The sequence below is a fragment of the Sceloporus occidentalis genome, unplaced genomic scaffold (assembly GCF_023333645.1).
Source record: "Sceloporus occidentalis isolate IW3139 unplaced genomic scaffold, rSceOcc1.0.p SCAF_7, whole genome shotgun sequence".
In the NCBI taxonomy this organism is placed as follows: Eukaryota; Metazoa; Chordata; class Lepidosauria; order Squamata; family Phrynosomatidae; genus Sceloporus; species Sceloporus occidentalis.
Genome location: NW_028316987.1, coordinates 34,757,282 through 34,778,989, shown reverse-complemented (window position 1 = coordinate 34,778,989; position 21,708 = coordinate 34,757,282). Strand labels below are relative to the sequence as shown.

The window sequence follows — 21,708 nt, the reverse complement described above, 5'->3', positions numbered from 1 at the left end:
TAATCTTCTAATACTGATTTATTTAGATTTGCCATCAAGTTTTTCAATCACGTTCACAATATGTTCTTTAAACCAACTGATTACTTTCATATCAGTTTTTAAAACAGTTCTGTGATTTCAAAAGGATAATTTCTTTTTATAATCATAGTTTTGCTGATTGCTTCCTATATTCTTCATCTGCCTGATGTTTTCCTTTTTCTTACATTTCAGTAGTTTTCACTGTGCATTCGTAACAGGCTGTTAATCCATTATTCATGTTTAATATGAGATGTAAGTTGTTTTTTCCCCTAATTCTTGGAATTTTGTGGATAACTATTGTATAAAAGTATCACTTTTGAATAATAAGTAATACTTATCATCCTTGGTCATGTTAATATCTTTGTGAGATGAAAAAGAAACTTGACAATGGTCTTGTTTTTAGTAATTGATTTGATAATATTTGAAGCTAATTGGTGTCAGATTTGATTGTACTTGATGGAAGATAATATTTTGAGTATTCTTTGGAATTGGAGTTTGGAATGTTTTTGGTGTTTTGCATGAGGTTTGCTAAAAGGATATTTAATTGCTTGTGATATTATTGCAGAACTTACTTTATGGTTTGGAACTCCATCTGTGAGTAACACAGCTGTCAATACAACCAAAGACTTGACATGTTTGGTATATACACTTGTCCCTCCATTTTTTGGAGTATTTGTATATGCATAATGAGATCTTGAGGATGGGATCCAAGTCTAAAAGCAAAACTCGTATATGTTTCTTATTCACCTTGTAAACATAGCCTGAAGGTAATTTCATACATAATATTTTTAACAATGATGTGATTGAAACGAAGTTTGTGTACACTGAACCATCAGAAAGCAAAGGTGTCACCCGCTCAGCCACTCATGTGGACAATTTTGGATTTTGGAGTATTTCAGATTTAGGAATTCCAGATAAGGGAAACTCAACTTGTACTACCACTATTAAGAGTGCTTCACAACTGTCTTATGCTAAGGAGAGTAAGATTAAGATGATATCTTTCCAAGCCAAGTGAAAATGGTGAATCTGAATTTGTCAGATGCATTTCCTAAGATGCTGCCAGTTAAAAATATATCCAGAATTTAGAGTTACTCTATGAACATATTTTAAGCCCTTAGAATTTTCTTCCTTCTGGAGGAGTGTGTGAAAGGAGCTCATACTCCATTTCACCTGTTGACCCTTCTTTCTTGTGCGCCAGGTCACTGTTTCTTAAAATATGAATACTTTAACATTTTGGTAGAGAGCCAGAGTGTTGTTGTCATTTGAGCATTGGTTTGAATCTCTACTCAGACATGGAAACCAACTTGGTGAGCCTGAGTAAGTCACACTCTCTCAGCTTCAAAAGAGGGCAAAGGCAAATCCCCTCTGAATAAATCTTGCCAAGAAAATCCTGTGATAGTTTTGCCTTAGGGTTGCCATAGGTCTGAAATGACTTTAAGGAACACAACAACAACAAGAAAGATTCAGGTGCTGGAGGAAAATTATAGTCTATTCGTTTTATCTGGACATAGATGTCCCATTCCTCTTGAATGCAGTAATTTCGATGATAACATGTACATTTACATAGAATACCATGTAAAATCAAAGGTAGTCCACAGACATTTTACAAAATAATTGGCTTTCTGGTGGATGACTTCACCTGGGTCCCTTCACTTAAACTTTGCTTATTAATGTAAATGTCTAGCCTGCAACATTTCTGAGTACGTGTTTATATAAATTTTAATTTAATTTTGTTGTTGACATAGTTACTAAATTTGACAAATTGCACCTTCCTTGTTTGATGAACTAGGAACAATGTGCCAACAAAAATGTTGGTAAAATGTCCTTAAAAACAAGGAACCCATAAGCAAATGTGTACAGTATCCATACAGAACAAATTGTGAGCAGCATTAAAACTGAAGCATGACAAGACACTATTCACTTACTCCCAAAAACGTTTATGGAGTAAATGTAGTCTTTATTGCCCATCTAAAGACAAATGAGGAAAATGTTAATCTCACCTGCTCAGAATGACATTCTGTAACTGGTCCGCTGCTTCTCAAAAGCACCTGTCCTGAATATCCATCAGCCTGATCTGTCTAGGTGGCAGAATATGTAGGAGAGCTTCTCCTGATGTTAGTAAATTGTAGGTAGGTTTTTTATTAGAAGAGGTCATCCTGTAAGCATTTCTCATGGTGAAAGATGATGTTGATACTTCCTTTCCAACCTCAGCCCTTCAAACTTCAGATCTAGAAGATCCCTAAGTGTCGTGAGCAGCTTTGGGGGTGGGGGGAATGAAGTGGACCTTTAGAAAAGTTTTGTTTTTCACCTGACTCTTTTGGATTCTTTATATGTTATATTTTTTATATTTTAAAACTAACTTCATTGGAATATACAAATAAGATTTTACTAATCTGAAGTTAAATTATTTAATACTCATCGCAATTCTACCAAAATGTCAGAGGGTGCATCTGCACTGAAGAAATAATGCAGTTTGACGCCACTTTAAGTGCTGTAGTTCCATCATATGGAATCCTGGGGTTTGTAGTTTATGATGTCTTTAACCTTCTCTGCCAAAGAGTGCTGGTGTCTCACAAAACTACAATTTCCAGGAATCTGTAGGTTGGAGCTTTGGCAGTTAAAGTGGTGTTAAACTGCATTATTTCTGTTGTGTAGATGCACCCAAAATCTCACAGATTTCAGACTGAAGAAATAAATCAGAAAAAAAGCAGCCTAATTCTGCCCATCTTACTTTTTTAATTTCACTAAATTGTTTTATACTCTGTTTTTACTTGGTATCTTGTTATGTCATTTCTAATATGCCCTGAAAATATTTGCATTGAAAGTCAGTTCATATATTCTTAAAATAAATGTGTGCTTAAGACATATTTGAGCTATTTTTCCTGGTCTTGTCTTGTATACCTGATTCAGTACTATTTTGGAAACATATAGGACTCATAAATGCAGTACTTGAGGCTGAGTAGTTCTCTTTCATTTTTACAGAAAATAGCTATATTATCTCTGCCTTGAGAGCTTAAGATTCTTATGATGAAAATATTAATACATTTGAGCAGCTGGTGAAAACTGATGCTGAAGAGAGAGAGAATGAGAGTGAGAGTAGTTCTCTAGTGCCCAACTAAAATCCCTATAAATAAAATATGCCTTTAAAAGTTTGCTTACTGCTGTTGTATTCACTTTTGGATCTTAAATTATGCTTTTCTCCTCTAAGGCAGAGAACCTCAGAGGAAAAGTAAATTGTGTTGCTTAAGCAGGTATTGTTTTAGTCTGTCAATAATTATGCCTTTGTGTGTGTGTGTGTTTTTAAGTGATGCACTGTCACGTGTTCTTTGAACAAGGAGAAGGCTGGAGGTATGGTAGGGATATGACGGACACAGGCTTGCAGAATTTCCTGTTCCTTGTAACAGCCTGAACTAGGAAGAATGCTTATGGGGATCTCTCAGTGCCTGTGTGCCATGCACATGTATTGGAGGACTGTGCATGAAATAATAGAAAATACACATTTTGTCTTAAGAATTTTATCACAGACACAGCAGTCTCCACCTTTTTGAAATTAAGTCTGTTCTTAGCATGGAGTAGTTGAGGCATGTATTCAGTGATACTTTCTTTTTCTATTTTCCTTTTGTACAGGATAACTATAACATACTGCATTGTTTCTTGGCACTGACAGTCTGGAATTTGTTGTGTGGTGATGTTGCAGGAGCATCAGATATTGGTCATTGTGTCTAAAGCACTTGCTGTAGAAAAATCCTGAGTTTAGCAACTGTCTAGATGTTATGTTTAGATGCCAAGATTTATCAAACTGTGAAGGAAACTTTGGCTGGGTCTCTATCAACCTTCCCCTTTCCACACAGCTGGGAGGAGCGCAAGGCTTTGGTTTCTTAATCACAAATGCTGTATGAACTCAAAACAAGTTCATTTTTCTGTTTAGCTGCTTACTTGGTTGGCAGGTAGGACTTCCACATAGGAGTATATGGACTCAACTCCCAGTGAAATAATCAACTGACAAAGGAGGAACAGAGTACATTGGCTTGGATCCTGCTGTTCTTACTAGAGTAGACCCAGTACATTGGTGGAAGTTAGATAAGTGTTGACTTTTCAGGTTACCATGGATTTCATGAGTTTACTCTAGTTGGAACTGATAATAGGGTTTAGGCCTATAGCTAGTTTTAATGAAGCCAATCTCATTGCTCATGGATTAAAATGTGTTTCTTTAAAACTAACTGAACCATAGCTAGATTAACCAAATTTTACCATATTTTGGACAACGTGTTGTTAATCGAAAGTAGAAGCAAAAGTTTCCTATCTCTTTGATGGAGAAGGAGGAGATAATGCCAGAGTGAGGCTAGACTTAAATTAAGAAATGTTGAAATTTTTAAAACAAATAAATAAATAATGCAACAAGACATTTCTTAAAGACTAGATTTACAATTCAGATAATTTTCCAGTCACTGGAATCACTCAGCCCTTGGCTCTTTATCTCTGTGCAATGCATTTTATTTATTTATTTATTTATGGGGGGTGTCCTGTGAATGTCCTTAATGTGTTGAGAATCATGCCTTTATAACACTTACATGAAATACCTATTGAAGGTCTGAAGTTTTTATAAAGTTTCAACAATTGCCACATTTTCTCAGCAGCATCTTGCATCTGTGTAACTTGAAACCAAGTTGTTATTTTGTCCCCAAGATTAGAAGTGGTGACTTATAAGAGAATTGTTACAAACTGCTTCCCTCCTGCTTGTGTATCATCATAATTGCCACCATCAAATAAGGTTTGCACCGAGAAGAGAAGCTTTTGTGCACATTTGTAGTTAAATGTATTGGTATTTTCATGTTTCCTTTAGGTTTGGTCCAGGGAATGGTGCATGTAGTGGTACTGGTGGAAATGGGATTTGCCCTTAAGCACTTTGGGGATATTCTCCCAATCTGCTCAACCACCTTGGCAGCAACCCACCCCATTCATAGAATCACAGAGATCACCACAAGGATCTGGTGCTGAGGTCTATATTTCAGAGGAAGGAATTGGAAAGACCATCTCTGAATATTCCTTGGCAAAGAAAACCCTATGATATTAATCAGGTCATCATCAGTTGAACGACAATTTGAAAGCAAATACACACACATAATATAAATATAGTCTGAAAATGAATGATTTAAATAACATTGGATTGGTTTAGCACAACTTAAAACTGTGATAATATTAATCTGAGCCATACTTTATGTTTGTATGCCAAATACTTCCTGAACGAAATGTCTATGGTAATTAATTGATGGGCCATTAAAATCAGCTGGTTGATGGCTAAATAGAGTTTTTAGGCTAAGTTGGAGGATCAACTGACTCACATCACTACTTCTATAAATACACGATTATATGTTTGAATATGGAACATAAAGGCATCTTCTAGAACTAGTCTGGATCCCTTTGCCAGTAATGACTTGCTAACCCATATCTTTCATAATATAAAACATGGTTGGTTTACTTCAGGTACAGTTTTCCAAGGGCTCCTTTCTTTTAATAGCCAAACTGCATTAGCTTGTTTGTTGTTAGAACAGTTCAGGGGTCATAAGCTTATTTTTTTAAATATAATAATAGATTTGCTTTGCTTTTTTGTACCCAGTATTACATGGATCCATGTGTTTTTTTAAAAAAGAAAACATAATAGTTTTCAAATTAATGCATTTGAAAAGTGGTGCTGAAAGAGAATTCTGTAGATATTACGGACTGCCAAAAAAACCCCAAATAAATTGGTAAATCAAGAGCCAGCATGGTGTAGTGGTTTGAATGTTGGACTAGGGTCAGAATCCCCACTTAGCCATGGAAACCTACCAGGTGATCTTGAGTGAGTCACACAATCTCAGCCTCATAGGGAGGCACTGGCAAACCCCCTTTGTTTTTTGTTTTTATGTTGTTTTTTTATAAATTGTATTAATTAAAACAAAAACAATACAAAATTAACAAATAAAAACATACAGAAAATATCCATATATACATCTGTATATATTAATGATCCTCAATATATCTCCAACAATACACATCTTATCAATATCTAATAATAAAATAATTCACATCGGTTGTTCTCTTCTTTTTTAATGTAGCTTGAGCCCTCTTCTTCCTAGTAATAAATGTAGGAATTATAGTCCCAGTATTTAAGAAAGGAGACACCACTAATCCTATCAAAAATAGACCAGGAGGCGAAGCAGACAGGCAGGAAGGAGCAGCTAAAAGCTGCTCCCAGCCCAATGCCCCGGGACTGTGGTGAACATGTGCTGCGGCACTGAGGGCCCCCCCATGGCCCCAAAGAGCCTCTTGGGGCTGGATTTAGGCTGCCTTAGGCAGCCCCAGGGCAGACCCGGGGTGGCTTTCAGGTGCTCCAGGGGTGTGCATTGTGTAAACAACACACACACACTGGAGTGACCAGAAGCCGCCCCCATCTGGCTGTTTGTTTCGGGCCCAGTTTCCGTGTTACTAAAGGTCAGCAAGCTTTACGATCCTGAATCTGTAAGACTTGAGCAAGGCTGTTGATGATAGGATGGCCTGGAGGTCCCACATTCATAGGCCTGCCATAAGTTTAAATATTTAGGTGCACTAAAGGAGTACAATACTACAATAGCCACAGGTATGTAAGCACTGTTGTTGTTATTTTATTTATTTATATTTTGCCTGTGTCCTGACGGATTCAAGGTGGATACATAGTTCTAGGATCAGAATTTAATAGGATGCAACTTGTGACCTTGTGCATAAATCGTTGAGGTAGTGGGCCTGTTAAGTTTGTTGTTAACTCTTCTCAAGTTGACTTCAACTTATGGTGACCCTATGAAAGTCATCAACAGCCCTGCTCAGGTCTTCCAAACTCAGGGCTATGGCTTCCTTGGTTGAGTTTATCTGTATGGAATGCATTCTTCCTCTTTTCCTACTGCCTTCTACTTTATCAAACATTATTGTCATTTCTAATGAGTTATGTTTTCTCATGATACAGACAGCCCTCTGTATCTATAGATTCTTTATCCATGGATTCAAACATCCACGGCTTGAAAACATTCCAAAAAAATATAAATTTCAAATGGCAAACCTTGATTTTGCCATTTTACATAAGGAATACCATTTTACTATGCCACTGTATTTAATGGAACTTGGTATCCACAGGGGGTCCTGGAACAAACTGTAGTGGAAGGGCCCACTGTATGGCCAAATTACAGTAGTCTCAGATCAGCTTCTAGGAACAGTTCAAGCTTGATTTGCTCTAGCACCCTTTTATTGCTCTTTTTAGCAATCCATGGTATATGTAGAATTCTTGTGCAGCAATAGATTTCAGATGAGCTGATTTCCTTCCTATCAGCTTTTCTTCACTCTTCAGCTTTCACAACCATATGCAGAAATAGGAAATATGATGGCATGGACAATACTAACTTTAATATTCAATGCTATATCTTTGCACATTAGGATCTTGCCTAGTTTTTTCAAGACTGTCCTTTTCGGTCGTAGTCATCTTCTGATTTCTTGACTGCAGTCTCATTCTGATTAATGACTCAGGCCCTATACACACTGGCCATTAAGGCTGGCATGCGGGCGGAGTCAGGGCATAGCGTTCTCATGACGCACACCCAACTCTGCCCCCAGGGTGCCCTGATGCATGCACTCCACACAGCGTGGGGTGTCATGGCGCTACTCCAGTGCTGTGTCCATACGATGCAGCACTGAAGGAGCGGTGTATAGCCGCGGCAACACAGCTATGATGCCCTTTCGAGAGCACAAAAAGGAGCCGCCCTCGAAAGGCTGGATCGGGACCATGGCATGAAGTTGCCACGGCCCTCATCCAGTTAGGAAAAGAGTGGTGTCCCTCCCTCCCCCCTTTAAGGGCTATATATACAACCCCTCATCTAACGTATAGAAGATCTTGAGCTACTTCAGTGTCTGCATCTTGAACTCTAAAGTTATGTAAATATCTGTAGTCATTATTTTTGTTTTTAATGTTCACCCGTGAGCCTTCCTTTGCAGTCCTTTACTGACTTGCTTCAGTAATCATTCCAAATCTTTGGCATTTTCTGTTGGTTGTATGGTGTCACCGGCATATCTTAAATTGATGTTCCACCAATAGTCGACCTCCTTCCTCTAAATCCAATCCTGCTTCTCATATAACATATATACTCAACTATATGTCAACCTCATGTATAAGTCAAGGGCAGGTTTTGGGGACAGATTATAGATTTTGTCATGACGCATGGATGAGTCTAAGGTAAAACTTGGAGGCTCCTTCAGTGTGTGTGTGTGTCTGTGTGTGTGTGTGTATGCATGTGTACGACAAGAGAGACTCTGATTGAGGCTGTTTGTTTCAACCTTGGTTTCAGCCAGCTAGCGCAGGTGGGAAAGGGTCTCTGTTTATTTAAAACCAATTAATCACTCAGGATTCTTTCTGCTTGATGCAAGAGAAAAAGAAACTCTCTTCCACTGCATGGGGAAATCTGAAAGAGCTGCCATCACATTATTATACCCATAAATAAGTCGACCTGGGATTTTGGGGTCAATTTTTGGGCAGAAATTTTTAGATTTATAGATGAGTATATACAGTATGTTCAGCAGACAAATTAAATGTAGTGTGATAAGATGTAGCCTTTCCTGAACCCCGTTTTTCTGTATTCTTTCCTGATGTATAATGTCCTTTTGTTCTGAGTAGAGATTACACATTATGATAAGCACACCCATTTCTTTAAGAGGAATCCATAGCTTTTCATGATTAGACAGTGAAAAGCTTTGCTGTAATTTATAGAGCACAGGGTGATTTTCTTCTGAATTTTTAATATATGTTTGCAATATGATGTCTAGCACCTCTTCCTTTCCTGAATCCAACTTGGACATCTGGCATTTATGGCTCCGTATGTAGTAAAAGCCTTTATTGAAAAATTTTGAGCATTACTTCTCTTGCGTGGAAAATTAATGCAATGCTCTATTGGTTATTGCAATCCCTGGTGTCCCCTTACTTGGAAATTGGAATATAAAGTGTTTTTAATCTGTGGCTGTGCTTTTGTTTTCCATATTATCAGATTGTTATTAGAACTTGCGTAGATTCGGTCTGCTTGCTTGAAGAAGCTGTACTGGTATGCCATCTGTTCCTGGTGAGTTATTTCTCCCAAATGCTCTTGAGTTCAGCCTCTGCTTCATTTCCTGAAATTGTAGGTTGATCTTCAGATGGTTCTTTCTTGAATTAATCTGTCATCCTTTCATCTCTTTTATAAAGTTCATCAGTGTACTTCTCCATCTTCTTTTTATTTCTTGTTCATGTAACGTGTCCTCACTCTTGGTTTAAATTTCCCTTTGATTTCTCTGATCTTGTGGAAGAGGTCTCTTGTTCTTCCTTTATAGCTAGCGGTCTTCTTCTATTTCTCTGCATTTATTACTGCAGTAATTCTCTTTGTTCATATGCACTAGTTGCTGAACAGTTGCAGTCAGGGTTCTGACCTATTTCTGTCCCCTTTTACTTTTCTTTCTTGTCTGTTATCCACTGAGGCTTTTCTTTCTTTTTGGCTACAGATGGTGTCTTTTTGCATTTCCTCCTGATAATATCCCTTGCTTCTAAATTATTATGCTATGTATTGTGCTATGTATTTTGGATTTTGTACTCTTTCTTTTTTTGTTTTTTGTATAATTACTTTATTGCTATAATATTGCTGTGATGTTTTTGAGGGGGGTGTATTTTGTATTTTTGATGTCTTTGTTTTATAATCTACCATGATTCCATAAGGAAAAGGCGGAATATTAATAAATCATATTATTATTATTATTATTATTATTATTCAATCTTATAATTTTTCAGGCTCACAACCAGTTAGGCTTAATAATGCAAATCTGTTCTTCAGAGTGTATTTTGGAACAGTGATAGATTCAGTGTTCTTCTTTAGCTTTACTCTGATTTTTGATATTAGCAATGAATGATCTGTGTCAAAATCTGCTACTGGTCTTGTTTTTGCAGAGAAAATGGAATATCTCCATATTTTGCTTGATTATGACATATGTAGTCTATTTGATTTCTATATTGGCCATCAGGTGATGTCCATGTATACAGTTGCATCTTTAGTTGACTGAAGAATGTGTTTGTGATAGATGAGCTGTTGGCATTGCAAAATTAATCAGTCACTCTTCTATTTCATTTCTTGATCCTAGCCAAATTTCATTGTCCAAATGCATCTGAGGAAGTAGAGTGAAGTCTATGAAAGCCCAAAAACCCACAAAAACTATCTATGAAAGCTCATGCTGCCAACTTCTTTCTTTCAGTTAGCCTCAAAGGTGCTACAAGATCTTGCTACATGCACAACCTTTAGTTTGCCCTGTTTCCTCCTTATGTGTTCCACTTGCCTATGATTATAACATGTCCTGTTTTTGCATGTGAGTCAATTTCTTCTTCTGCTTCTATGGTTGAAATATAAACTTGGATGATGGTTGTTATTGATAGACTTTCCTTTCTTGATCTTATTTGGTTAGACTTTGCATTATATTCTTTGGTTATTTTTGTTACATTGCTCATCACTACTAATGGTGCCTCATTTCTTCTTAGATTTTAATTTCCTAAGTAGAACATTGAGTAGTTGTTGTTGTTGTGTGCCTTCAAGTCATTTGTGACTTATGGTGACCTTATCATAGGGTTTTCTTGGCAAGTTTCTTGCCATCCTCTCTCTCTAACACAAAATGTCCAATGCCTGTTCACTTTTACTCACCCCAAGTATTGCCATGTTTATAAGTTCAATTTTTTATACAGTATCTGATTTGCCCCGATTCATGCTTCTCATATGCCATGTTTCCTGTAATATGTGTTGTGCAGCTTCAGACTTTCCTTTCACCTCTGAGCATATCAACAGTTAAATGTCCTTTTGGCTTGAGTCCAGTTGCATTCTTAGCCTCAGAGCTACTTGTACTTGCCCTCTGCTCTTCCTCAGTAACTCGATGTTTCATTTTGGATTTATCATAATATGATTTTCAAGGTAAAAGACATTCAAAAGGGATTGATTGGTGCCTCCTGATGCATAGTACTAACAAATGTTGGCTGTAGTCAGCTGCCATTGTAACTGATAGATCCTCTGGCAGTGTCATCTCCTACTTCTGTTGCTGCCTAGTAAGTGTTTGACACATTTAGTCTGGCTCTTCAGCAAAATCTTTGAGATTTCTTTTGTGTTCAGTTGTGAAGGCTTATGAATTAATATATTCAGACCTTTGCTAATGGATGGGTATGTGTGGATATATCTCAGTGCAAATGTTCCTTTTTCCAATCTTCCTTTGAATTAGTTTTGTTTGAGAACAGATATTTGTAAATAGAAGACTACATGTTCGGGAAGGTAGAAGTGCTCTGTATTAGTTTTCCCACTTAGCCAAAGCTTGCCATTTCTGATATCAGATTTGGGATTTGCAGAGAAGTATTACTTAGAAAGGATGGTGTATATCACATTGGAGGGTGAGCAATGTTGCTGCCAGGATAGATAGGGGGACAAAGTTGGCATATGGCCTTATATCAGGATCTTGTCCCTGTCTTTCAGTACATGACATGTGTCTGTTGTAAGTGATCAATTGTTTCAGGTTTAGAGGTTCTCTGTGAGCAAGTAAACACCTGCCATCCAGAACCTGTGAGATGGAAGTGTTACCTTCCAGAATTGTAATTATTTTGTTGATGATGCATTTGAATCTGGGAGCTGTTGGTGGTAACTAGTGATAGTCTTATTTTCTGTTTTGTAGTAGGTTTTTCTGGGTACCAGTCTTGTCTATTTTATTTTATTTTATTTTTTCCATCTCATTGGGTGAGTATTGTAGTTGAAGAAATTCCTGTTGTAGATTCATGGATTTTGTATCCCTTTATTGTGGGCTGAGCAGATGTGGTTGTATTGGAAGGTTTGGATGCAAATAAGTTTTTGGTAGCATGTTCTGGCTGGAGACATATAAGTGTTCTGTACATCCATGGATAATTCCCTGAGTAATTTGTATAGTTCATTTTGTTATCTGTCTGTAAGATATGTAGAAAGGATTCTGTAAAATGTGGTGCTGAACGTTTGTCTTTCATCCTTCTGTATGTAGCCTGATTTGTTCATGATAACCATGGCTCCTCCTCTATCAGTCTTTTAAATGACAGCATTGGAATTGGAGAAATCCAATTCCATGTTCTGACATTCAGTATGGGTCCATATAAGGGTGAAATACAGTAGACTGCCCCAAAAGAGTGGATTGGGGCCACCCCGGCACCGTGGTAACCACACGTGTGCAGCCCCATCCGGCGCATTGTCACTGTTTCCAACTGGCTCCTGAAAAGGAGCAGGTTTTTTTCAGCTCCTTTTCAGGCCAGCTCTTCTGAGTTGGGGTGGCATTGGGACAGATTCTAGCTGTGTTTGGGGCTGCAGTGTCTAAATGCCACACCCCCAATTCAGCCTGACGGTGGACCTTTTGGCCCATCTATTATGGGCCATAGAATTCTTTCTGTAGTGCTGGAAAGCATTTTTCTTTGTATTGGTATAATAGTCATTATGTTGTGAAGATGAGTTTATGGCATAGGTGAGTTACTGCCCTGTCTGGTGTCACTGTCCCTTAAATGCATTAAGGGTTCCTGCTATTTTGCATTTGATCTGATTAGTAAGGAGTGTTTATGCTGTAAATTCTCCCAATCAAGTATAAATGGAAAATTGTTCCATTTAATCATAAAGGTCCATATACAAGCCTTGTTAAAAATGTGGGTATTATGGTCTGAGAATGATCAAAGAGGGGTATGGCAAGATTGGCTACCGTGGCCCTATTATTGTATAACATAAAGTGGACCCTTGTTATACGCTGGGGTTTGGTTCCAAGATCCCCATGTATAACAAAATCCGTGGATGCTCAAGTCCTATTAAATACAATGACATAGCAAAATGGTGTCTCTTATAAAAAAATGGAAAATCAAGATTTGATATTTGAAATTTATACTTTTTTGGAACATTTTCAAACTGTGTATGCTTGAATCTGTGTATAAAAAATCAGTGTATAAGAAGGGCTGACTGTATATATAAACAGCATTGTTTTAGCTTTTTTCACTGCTCCTTAAAGTCCAGTGTTTCTGGGAGAAAGACAAGTTTGTATGCTAACAATACAATTTCATTATCATCTTCAGAGTGGATTTAAATATAATAATAAGGATTTTTGTCATAATAGTAATCTGAATTATTAACTATCAGCTAAATGTCATGGCTATTAGGAAAGATCAGAAACATTACAGGTGGACTATGACTGGTCATCAAATCACTCGCATTAAACAATTTGAATATCTAGGATTTATCTTTACCAGTTCAGGAACCTTTAATACACACATCCTTTAAAGCACACAGCCATCTAGAGAAAATGCAGGGTGTACAATTAAGGGTGTGGTTAAATTTTATTATGACAAAGGAGGCAAACTAGTACAGCCTACACTTATCAGGGAAAGGCAGTGGGGCAGCTGCTTTATGGGGCACAATCCTAGAACTACATGGATCTCAAAGGATTGAATCTATCCAAGCCCACTATTTCAGGACAATATTTCAGTTACTAAATAGCATACCATTCTCCTTGTTGTGAGCTTTTTAATAAACAGTAAGGTGCCTGGGTACTGGACTACATTGTCCTTTACAGTGGACCAACCACCTTCCAGTTGGCACTGTTGGGTATTACAGATAATGGATGCATCAAATCAGTTCATAATTTGATTTTAAAAATTGGATTTTCACCTTAATTTTTATTACTGCAGGGTAAAAAAAGCAATTGAGCTTGTTAAATAACATGTAAAATTTCATGAATTGATGGCTGAAATCGGTACACAAAGAACATTTCCCATTTACACAAAATCAGACATTAAGAATGTTCTTCTGCGTACAACCAAACGTATGCATCCAGAGTGCAAGTGATTAATTATTTGGACAAGAATGAATACTTTCCCCACTGCAGTTATATTAATTAGATTCACAGGCATCCCCTTAAGGGAACAACAGTGTCAGTGTAGATTTCCAGCTCCAGAAACACTGAGCACATAATGTTCTCATAGACTCCTGATCAGTTGAAAGGCAGATCAGGGATACGGCTGAAGATTGGGCTGGATGGGGTTATATTTTCCCTGGAAACAGATTCACAGTTTAGGTGCATTCTTGGTTTCACTTTTGAGCCTGGAAGCCCAGGTATTTTGGCAACAGCCAAGAGTGCATTTCAACATTTAAGGCTTATGTGCTAGCTGCATCCATTCCTCGAGATGTCAGATCTTAACAGATGCCTTCATTATATCCCATTTGGATTATCAGAATATGCTATACATGGGGCTGCTGCCACCCACACGGATACATGTTGGCTGCTGCCACCCTCACGGATACATGTTGTGGTAACATGGGAAAGGGGCCTTTGTGGCTGCTCCTAGGTTCTGGAATTATCTTCCTAGTGAGATTAGATTAGTATTCTCCTTACTATCCTTTTGTAGGCAGGCAAAGACCTTTGATGGCTCAGATTTCAGGGTGAAAGGGCCTTTCATATGCTATCTTGTTATATTTGCTGTTCTTTTTAATGGTTTGTCTTTAATTGCTTTTAATTTTATTGATAATTCAGTTATATGTTTAACTCTTGTAGTTAAACATATAACTCACAGTAGGAAAAAGCAGGCTATGAAAACAATAATACAGGCCAAGATAGAAATATGTAGCATAGTAGTTGAGGGGTAAAAGTGGCTGGAGAGAGCATAAACTAGTGTTCTTATTGATAAGCCTGGCTAACAGAGCCATGTTTGATTTAACCAGTTTTCTATTGGCAGTTTAATCAGTTAAAAACAAATGGGCTGAACTCCATATGATAGACCACCAACATGATTCATCCCAGTGAAAGCAGGGAGGAAAAGAAGGGAGAGAGATGACAAATTTTGTGTTCCTGTTTCTATTACTGGTTTATAAAATGAGCTTTTGCTGGATCAGTATTTTGTATTGAATTTTGGTTATTTTATTGTGTTATTATAATTGAATAGACGACCTTTAGCTAACCAGTAAAATTTCTTAGTTTGTCTAAATCTTTACTCTTCTTAACTCTTCTAAGCAGGAGATCAGCAAAATCCAGAAGCAGAAGCCCTTATTCATCACGGCACTCAAGATCCCGTAGTAGGCACAGGGTGTCAAGATCTAGAAGTCGACAGTCGAGTATTTCCCCTAGCACTCTGACTCTAAAAAGTAGTCTAGCTGCAGAGCTGAACAAGAACAAAAAAGCTAGAGCAGCAGAAGCAGCCAAAGCCAATGCAAAGGCTTCAAACACTTCTACACCTACTAAGGGAAGCACTGACACAGGAATGACTATCCCTCAAGCTAACAATGTAAAGGAAATAAAGAAAGTAAAGACTGAACTTGCACCTTCCCCTTCAGTTGTGTCAGCTTTGAAAAATGATAAGACAAAAACAAAAAATCCTGTTCAGGAAACAAAGGGGGAAAACAATTTGGTTGTAGAGAAAGCTGCTAAGCAAAAAAATCCAGTGGTGAAAGACAGTAAATCAACTCCAGTGAAGACACCGACACAACCTGTTGCAGTGAAAGAAAAAAGCAAGTCCCAACCCTCATGTGCAGCACCTAAGGAAAAGGATCATAGTGTTACACTAATAACGTCTACGCTGCCACCCTTGCCTCTTCCTCCTTTGTTGCCAGAAGATAAAGACACTATCAGGTGGGTTGTGAGAACTCTGTATATAGGTCCCAGTTTCCAACCAGAAACTGTTTTTAAAAACCAGTGAATCTTAACTGATGTGAGAATAATGCTTGGTGCCCTATATCTAGTAGGCAAGCAACCTAATATCTGTAATTTCAAGCATTTTGCAAGTGTTCATCATGTTTTTGTAGATAAAATATTTGTTAAAGCATTTTGCTACCATTTGCTTACTGTCTGTAAATGTTAGAGAATGTTTGCTGTGTCCTTTGAGTCTTAAACATACTAAACAAAAATGACTCATAGTCTTGAAGATTTTAACTTTTATATTCACTTTGTATTAGCCTATTTTAAAACGAAACATTTGAAGCCTGTGGCATTATTTTAATTGGTAAAGTCTAATACTTTTGACTCTTTCCTCTCTACTCATTGCATTTTCCTAATGAGTGGGCTGTGGATTAACCTTTCACCCTTCTGATTCTTTTTGCCTCCCCAAACTATCCTTGCTGAGTTATCTTTTTATCTCAGAGCTTGGAGTGTTAAGTTTGAAAAATAATTCATTATTGTCAGTGGTTTGCAAGTTGGATGATGATGATGATGATGATGATGATGATGATGATGATAATGATAATAATTTATTTATATTCTGCCTTTTCCCTAGGGAATCAAGGAGGATTACAACATAATATTAATTCATGGCCACTACCACTGATAATTGAAATAGCTTGATTCTTTGGATCATTGTTAATGAAATAATTACTTAAAATTTTCATTTTTTAAAACAAGTTATAGGATGGTAGAGAATGGCATTAAGGTTATTACTGTCAACCCTTAGAGACACTTTCCTATTACAGTGGACTCTTGTTATACGCTGGGGTTTGGTTCCAAGATCCCCGTGTATAACAAAATCTGTGGATGTTCAAGTCCCATTAAATATAATGACATAGCAAAATGGTGTCCCTTATAAAAAAAAATGGAAAATCAAGGTTTGATATTTGAAATTTATACTTTTTTGGAACACTTTCAAATCGGGGATACTTGAATCTGTGTATAAAAATCTGTGTATAAGAAGGGCCAACTGTATTGTTTTTTTATCTAGTTTCCAAGGGAGCATGTCTGCAAAAGCAGTTAAAAAAGAAGTAGAGAAGAAATTGCGCCACTTGCTTGCAGATCTACCACTGCCACCTGAATTGCCTGGAGGAGATGATGAATCCAGAAGCCCTGAAGAGAAGAAATTAACAGTACAGCCACATCATAAAAAGAGACCGAAGTATGTATCTGTTCTTTTTCTGTACCATACTGCTGATGTGTAATATGCATATTATTTTAAATTACCTGCTTCAGTTAATTCAAAAATTTCTGTTATAATCAAAATATAATTTTATTAAAGCTACTCTTAGTATTTAATTGTATGGACAAAAATATTTTTGTGTGTTTCCTTAAAAGCTATTTTCTGAACAACAGAGGAAATAACAAGTAACAAGGATGAGACATCATCTGGTGATATATAATGGAGCAATTTAAGAGTGGTGCTGGGATTCAAAGAAGCATGTTAGCTTTATTTTCTGGTCTTTGGTTGATTTCATATACACATTTTTTTCTAATAAGAAAAGATGATACATACTCAAAGGAAGTATCACCACTATTTCATTTTTAGCTGTGCTCATGTAATGGATGAGTATACCTACAATACTACAAAAAAATTTGACCCCCCCCCCCCCCAAGACTCTTAAGACTCTTTTAACACTTAAGCAGGGAAGGTTTTTATTTATTTGTGTATTTCATTTGTTTTAAACATGTGTATATCTTTTAAATGATGTTATAGTGTTTAATGTGGAGATTTTAAATTGTGTTTAAAATTGTATTGTGAATGTTTTTTAATTCTCTGTGGGAGCCACCTTGGGTCCCACTTTAGGAGAAAGGTGGCATATAAACAAAGCAAGTTAAATAAATAAATACAGTTAAATAACTAAAAATTTGGAACAACATTTCTGGTGTAGGTTTGGAAGGAGGAATAATTTTAATCTCCTGACTCAGTGTCAACATAGATTGGGGTGGAAATTAGAAAAACATGGGCGCATGCAGCTCTTGGGGACAGCATCTCATATTGTCCTTCAATCCCCTGAAACCCCCTTGACCTTTCTGTCCCAAAAATAATTATTTTTAAAATACAGCAAAACTAATTTTTATCCAACAATTACTCCAAGAAGGTCCAGTGTAGCACAGTAACACCATCTTCTCCCCACCCCCACTGAACAGCAGAAAAAGATTATTGAAGCAACAAATGAAGCAAATTTAAAATTCGTTGAAATGATAAACAAGGAAAAGCGAATCAATGATTATAACAGCAGTGAATCATGCAGAATATATTGTATAACAGTAGCAATAATAATATTAATAATGATACCAACAGTTAAGGCATAACTAAGCAAAGATCATGTTGTCTACTATAAAGCATAATCATTACAGCAGTTATAATGTGCCAAGCATAAAATGCTATGGTGAAATAATAAATAGTACATAATAGGAGTTGAACCCGAGCTTGGTTTAACATCCGCTATAGAACAAATTTAAACATTTTGAATTCTCACCATACATAAAATGCCACTCTTATTAATAATCCAAGATTTTTAGCTGGTTTCATCAAAAAGTTCTTCAAAGATCCAAAAAGCATTTTAAAATTTATCCAGGCAAAAGTTCCAAAAGTGTCCAAAAATCAACAAAAATTAAAAGTTAATAAAATAAAATAAAATAAAAATCCCCCCAAAATGTAAGGTTATTCCAGGCTTTATGAAACAAAGTTGTAGTAAACAAAAAAGAAAATAAGAACAGGCAAATGGTCTGTTTCCCTAAAATATTTAGTAAATATAGGCGCTTTACAGAATGCCCCAAAACTGCACGAAAAACCACACGATTCCCTGGCGCAGCAAAAAGAACCTGCACAAAGCTAAGCGTCCATGACGTCAAAATGGCGGCGCCCATGTGTATAGGGTGCCGCCATTTTGACGTACCCAGTACGTCCTAGGGGTGAGGCCTGATTGGATGCTGCGTCCTTGGCCAACCCCTAGGGCAAAGGCCCATGTAGAACAGGCCATAGTCTCAAACCTGCAAGTAACACACCTGAAAATCAAAACAATCACCAAACCCCAATTGCCCCATCGTTTGTTTCAAGCACAGATAAACAAGACTGTGTTCCTCTCAACACTCCAACACCTCCCTGAATCAAGTGATGTTACTGTCACTTTTATTAAAACTGCCTCTATATTGATTTACTACTATATCAGAGCTTACACAGCCTTGTTTAATTCTGAAGTGTATCTCTAACTTTCATTATCAAAACTTAATATTTAAATTCTTGTGTTCAAACATTCTTCTGAGTGTCCATCCATATTACCATTAATCTTCACCCAACCTTTAATAAAAGCAAAGTTCATAAATTGTTCAACTTTAAACATATGGTGAAACAAAGTGTAACAAACTGTAACAGTGGTCCAATCCACATGTCGGTGTGTTGTGTGAACTGGTGCAGACTTTTGCACCTTCGAATGATGTCTTCAGATCTCCTGAGCACATTCCTACCTGTTCTCATCTATGCATATTTTGTCAGACACATGCATTGCCATTTCAAATTAAAATGGTGGGCAGGAAAGAAGTGTCTGCTAATTATTTGTGCATCTGTGTAACTGGCTCCTGCAAATGATTATTATTTTTTGGCTGTCATTCAAAGTGAGGGGGACATACACACTTCTGCTTCTGTTGTCACCTATTCTGGCTACTGTCATTTTTGCCGGTCAATCAAAGTCGTTGCTCCCTGTCCACCCAATCATAACTTGGTGTGTGTGTGTTGGAAAAAAACAAATGTTTATTTCTTCTTCAAGGTTACAGCTCAGGCATAGCAAATCAGTGTAAACTAGGAGATTTAATGAGGGCAGAAAGAGTTAATAACCGGATGAGAGGGGAGATGCCGCTGGGAGAACTCCAGCCCCCTCTGTCCTCCCTGCAAATGTGAGGGAACCAAAAGACTGTTTGAAGACCATTTGTATATTTCCTCCATCTGTATTTTGACTATGGCTCAAATTAAATAAATCAGTGGAGGCAACCTCTCCCCACCTCCTGCTGATCTGAGGATCAGCTTGGACCACCTTAAATCAAGTGTTCACCTTCCTTCAGCACTTCGGTGCCTTTGCTGGCTCATGGTGCAAAGGCTCCCTTCCTTTCCTAGATAGAGAAACATGGGCAGCTCCTTTAACATCCTCTCTTGAGATGACCTTCCCAGTCGTGCTGGATTCTCCACAGGGAGAAGTTCATATATACCACATAGCTAGGGACCTTTGGCTTTTAAAATGTCTATCACATACAGTAGTGGAGTAAAAAAAAAGGAAAAACTGAATGGCAGTTTCAAACAGCTAGTTTCAGTCTTTAAAAAATCAATTAAAATGTTGTAAAATGCAAATAATAGTAGGCAAGCCCTAGATGCACCTAAAACCAAAGAAATCCTTTACAGTAACATCCATCTGCCTCTGCTGAAACGTCCTTCCATGTGAAGGCATGTGAATCAGATGGTCACACATCTGATAATGCATACTTTTGCAGATCCTTTGGTAAAAGTCACAAATTCGTTTTTTGTGGAATTTGAGGAGTTTTGGGGGAGGTGCACAAAAAGCCCAAACACCACCTATTGTGTGTGATGGAATCACACTCTCTTTGTATAGAATGTGGAGGATTTTCATTGTGCAGACTGGCTGATTGCTAAGGCTGCATAATGATGGACCTTTATCGTTAGGGGTTCATCCATTTGCAAGTGTGAGTCCATCTCTGTTAGTCTTAAAATAAGTCCATCCTTCTGTGATTTCTTTCCTGTTTGATTTCCCATATTTCATCCTCAAGCACAGACATGTTTCTGAATTATGGTCCAGCAAAACTGTGGAGGTCCATCATGACATTTATGAATCAAGTCTCTTCTGAACCAAAGCTTTTAAGTTCACTAGAAACAGTCAGGCCCTTTATTGATTGATTGATTGATTGAGATTTTATTTCTATACTGCCGTTCCCACGATCACGGCGGTTTACAGGCAATACAAATGCGATACAATACAGATTAAAGAAAACAAACTTCACAATAAGAAACACCCCAATTAAAACCAGCATAACTATACATCATTAAAATCCACACAGAATCAATTAAAAATTACTAGTCAATCTAAAAAATCCAATCCAATACAACACAACACACAGTACATAGGGGAAAAACAGTCAGGACATGTGAGGGAAGGCTTGACAGAATAAATGAGTCTTCAGGTTCTTCTTGAACGACTCCAGGGAGGGGGCTAAGCAGAGCTCCTCAGGGAGAGCGTTCCAAGATTGCGGGGCTGCCACAGAGAATGCCCTTTGCGCCGTTAGTACAAATTTTGTCTTGGGAACGCTCAGAAGATTTTCCCTCCTGACCTGAGTGTGCGGGGCGGATTGTATGGGGAGACGCGGTCCTCCAAGTACTCTGGGCCCAAGCCATATTCCTGTTCCCAGTATCCCAGGACACAGAGGAAATAATTCATGTCCTTCTGGGAGGCTTCCCATAGGCAACTGGTTGACTACAGTGCAAATGGAAGGTTGGACTAAGAAGGGCTTTATAATGATCCAGCACAGTTCTTCATATGATTTATGCCATTGTTTTAAAATAAATCTGAAGAATGGACTCAATCACAAAAACAATAGCCCTTAGTTTGTAAGATCTTAACAGAGCTGTTAATAACAACATGTCTTGGAGGTCATGCATTATAGGATCACCATAAGTTGAGGCTGACTTGCTGGCAATTAACAACAAAATAGCCTGGATCTGGACCTTCAGTTCCAGGAAAATAACAATTGTAATTTTACAGCAGTATCCTGAGCTGAAAATAGTCCTCCAGTCCTTGGAGTTTGCCCACCCCTGGAATAAATACACACTCATGATTCTAGATAGCACTGTCCACATTTAGTGGTCTCTGTTGTATATAGTATTCCATGGTATTGATAATGCCAAATTCAGTGGACAACATTTGTTACTGGTACGGT

At 37.5% G+C, this 21,708-nt stretch overlaps 1 protein-coding gene across 1 annotated transcript in view; it reads left to right on the top strand.

Moving 5' to 3' along the window:
- CDK13 (cyclin dependent kinase 13) overlaps positions 1–21,708 on the top strand; it is a 51,554-nt gene that overhangs the window by 5,583 nt on the left and 24,263 nt on the right. The window contains exons 2-3 of the mRNA XM_089532569.1: positions 15,067–15,678; positions 16,757–16,927. Of these exons, the coding sequence (XP_089388695.1) occupies positions 15,067–15,678; positions 16,757–16,927 (783 nt within the window). The remainder of the gene's footprint in view (positions 1–15,066; positions 15,679–16,756; positions 16,928–21,708) is intronic.